Consider the following 3,607-nt stretch of genomic DNA (forward strand, 5'->3'; position numbering starts at 1 on the left):
AATTTTGACTCACATTAATTAGGACTAATTCCTGTGAAGGCAATGGAGGTAGAGTGGTACCAACGAGAGGGGAACCAGGCCCAATCTGTTACAAGACTGGCACAACAACAGGAAGGTCTAGTCTAAACTCCCTTCTAGGTGCAATAGACTTGGATTATCAGAACAACATTATAGAGACTGCTAACTGTACTCACAAACCCTTTTCATTCTTTTTTTTAAATGACTTTAGGACATTGTGTGAAATCTCCAAGATTAATAGTATATTAGATGTGTGTTTTATGTAATATTTTATTACAGTATAGCATATAGTATAGACCACATGAACATATGATGATTATTATTACTTAAACCCCAGTCCTACAATTACATTTATGGAGGCAGACCCCTGGGATGCACTTGTGTTGAGGTAGTTGCAGGATGGGGCTTAACTTGTGAAAAATCAAATATTTTAAAAGGAAGCAATGGTACAACTACCCTGTGAAATACAATGAATCCTAATGCCAGGAGAGACTCCCTTCATTTGAGATTTTGTCACAGTCTTGAATCAAAAAGTAGATTCATCAAACCTTTTTGATGAATCTGGGGTCAGTTCATGGTTTTGTATTGAAATCATGCAAAATATATGGCTATTCATGGAGGCACACAAAAGGTACCTACCTAGCACTCTAGATAACTGACATAAATTAGAAAAAGCAAATCAGCTGGAACTAGCAGCTAACAGCCCCCCACAAAACTTGACCCATCAGAGAACTACAAACCTCAGCCCATTTCAAGCCCCTGCCTCCCCCGAAGCCCAAGTAAATAAATAGCTATGCCTTTGTACTGCGAAGTTCAACAGATGGGCTATTTTGGATCTATGGGAGGTGTGGGGAGCAGGTTCCAAAGCCGAAGGTCCCTCCTTGAAAACACTTTGCCCCTGTTCTTTTCATATTTATTGAAATTCTATGAGTCAAACTGTTGATCTTTGCCAAGACCTGTATACCGAAGCCAACCTAACTTTAAACAGTTAATCTACTTTTCCCCATTGACACTATTTGCTTCCTTTATGTACTTCACTCATTTTGGACAGGGAAACCAGGCTGATCAATTTATCTTTTTCATTCTCAAGCACTAGCACAGGGCTCCAAGGGTAAGTAAATTTCAATGTAATAAGCAACCTGTTTCCAAGGGGTGGATGGCTGGGGTGTTGCAGCAGGCAGGGGGCTGGTAGAAGGGGGAAGTCAGGGCGGGGAAGTCAGCAGATATACGAGGTAGCATCAGAGGGTTCACAGTGTGAGTGGGGGTGTAATACAGGGTGGTGGGATGGGAGAAGGGAAAGTGGAGATATAGGGAGCAATGTGGGAGAGCAGAGAGCAGTGGGGTTGGGAGCAGTAGAGGTATTGGGAGAGTGTGGGGCAGTGGGGGATGCAAGGGCAGCACAGGGCTAATGGTGCAGCAGGTTTAAGAGGGGGGCATCATAGGGCAGTGGGCAGGGCCGGCTTTAGGCCAATTCCACCAATTCCCCCGAATCGGGCCCCGCGCCCAGTGGTAGGGCCGCCCAGAGTGGGGGGCAAGTGGCCAAGAATCCCTTCCCTGGCTAGAGGCGCCTTTTTAATTTTTACTCACCCGGCGGCGCTCCGGGTCTTCGGCGGCACTTTGGCAGCGGGTCCTTCACTCGCTCCGGGTCTTCGGCGGCACTTCGGCGGCGGGTCCTTCAGTGCCGCCGAAGACCCGGAGCGAGTGAAGGACCCGCCACCGAAGGCTCAGAGCGCCGCCCGGTGAGTACAAGCCCCGCGTGTTTTTTTAGGTGTTTTTTTTTTTTTTAAGTCATCCCTGCCGGGGCCCCGTCAAAATTGTTTGAATTGGGCCCCGCACTTCCTAAAGCCGGCCCTGGCAGTGGGTTAGCAGTGAAGTTGTCAGGGTAGCAGTGGATAGTAGACAGGGGCAGTGCAGGATATCAGAAGGTGATGGGCTATCAGAGGCAGTGGAAGTATTTGGGGTGTTCAGGACAGTATGGGGGGAAGCAGTATGGGGTATTGGGTGGGTAGCTGTGTGGCATAGCAAGTGGTGGCCAGTGTTGCCAATTCTCATGATTTAGCATAAATCAATATTTTATGTTTAAAGCCCTGGCTCCTGGAGGCAAGTGACCATGCAAAAATCTTAGCTTTCATTTTGGAAAAAAAAAAAGTTTCTAACCCTAATGATTCTGGAAAAAAGCTGGAAAATGTGACCCAAGCACACCCCACAGGCGCAGAAAGCAGAAGGCAAATAAAAATAACTTACTATTAATATTTATTTTTCAAAATCTCACGATTTTTAAGACAGTTGCCTAATTTTTGGGAGGTTGGGGGGGTTGACAAAGTTTCTGAACATTTGGAATAGGCTAGGTGGAATTCAATGTTTATATTCTTAGAATTTCAGCATTTAATATCAATGTTTATTTTTAAGCATTTCAATTTTTTTTAATTGATTTAAATTTTCACAGTTGTGGGAAATTATGGGGCAGGTGTCAGATAATGGGGAGTGTCAGAGAATAATTATTTAATGACAAGAGACAGCGAGATTCAAGACGTTAAAGTTTTATAGCCATCAAAACACTAATAGTCAAAAACCCAAAGTCAATATCCTTAAACCAAACTCTCATAAGCTCTTAAGCAGCAGGTTTCTTACCTTGCCTAGCTGTAAATTTCCACTCTTATCCATGGAAATATTTGTTGTACATACAGTGAAATTGACATTGACCAATAAAAACCGAATCCTTCCAATCCTCAATATGGGGTATGAGGGAGTGGGATGGGGGCAGTAGAGCTATTGGAGGAGGAGGTCTGGGGGTGCTTTTGGGGGATAGGGTGAGAGGGGAAGGGGATGGCAGTGGGGTGCACATGTCCCAACCCCTATTTGTGCACCAGCCCCAGTTCCTATCCGCTTATCCCTGCCCCAGCCCCTGCCTCAGTCCCTAACCCCCCATGCTTGCCCCCCTCCCTATCCCCCTATTCCTGCTCCAGCCCCTATCCCTGCCCCTACTTTTGACCTTGTTTATCTCCGTCCCAGCACTTGCCCCAGTCCCTATCCCTGCCCCAACCCCAGCCCTTCAGGTGGCCGCTGGGTGGCAGTGGCAGGGCAGGTACGCGGAATGAGTCCTCCCCGGGCGCAGGGCGGACACCTAGCCGGCAGGGGGCGCCGTAGGCTGGGTTTGCGGCTGCTGCCGGCCGGGCCGCTCTTGCTCCCCAGGCCGGTGTGTGGAGCCGAGCCGTCATATGACCGCGGCGCGGCGAGCAAGGCAGCGTTGGCCTTGGCCGGAGCCGCAGCCCGCGAGTCGCTGCCGGAGGGGCTGCCAGCCGCCAGCCGCCGCGAGTCCCCGAGGGGCCGGAGCTAGCGCTAGTGCCGGAGGGTCCCGGCCCGCTTCGCCGCCGCGATGCTGGCGCTGCTGTCCCGGCTGCTGGACTGGTTCCGCTCGCTCTTCTGGAAGGAGGAGATGGAGCTCACCCTGGTGGGGCTGCAGTACTCGGGCAAGACCACCTTCGTCAACGTCATCGCGGTGAGCTCGTGCCCGCTCCCGTGGGGGCGGGGCGGGGCGGGGAACTGCCCCCGGTGGGGGGTACTGGGGAGAGGGGGTAAGAGTGATCCA

General features: G+C 50.0%; 1 protein-coding gene across 1 annotated transcript in view; it reads left to right on the top strand.

Annotated features, from left to right (window-relative positions):
• Positions 1 to 3,283: 3,283 nt before the first annotated feature.
• Positions 3,284 to 3,607, top strand: part of ARL8B (ADP ribosylation factor like GTPase 8B) — a 31,752-nt gene continuing 31,428 nt past the window's right edge. The window contains exon 1 of the mRNA XM_024197141.3: positions 3,284 to 3,517. Within this exon, the coding sequence (XP_024052909.1) occupies positions 3,395 to 3,517 (123 nt within the window). The 5' untranslated portion in view covers positions 3,284 to 3,394. The remainder of the gene's footprint in view (positions 3,518 to 3,607) is intronic.

The sequence above is a fragment of the Terrapene carolina genome, unplaced genomic scaffold (genome assembly GCF_002925995.2).
Source record: "Terrapene carolina triunguis isolate 2854851 unplaced genomic scaffold, T_m_triunguis-2.0 Scaffold89, whole genome shotgun sequence".
Classification (NCBI taxonomy): Eukaryota; Metazoa; Chordata; order Testudines; family Emydidae; genus Terrapene; species Terrapene triunguis.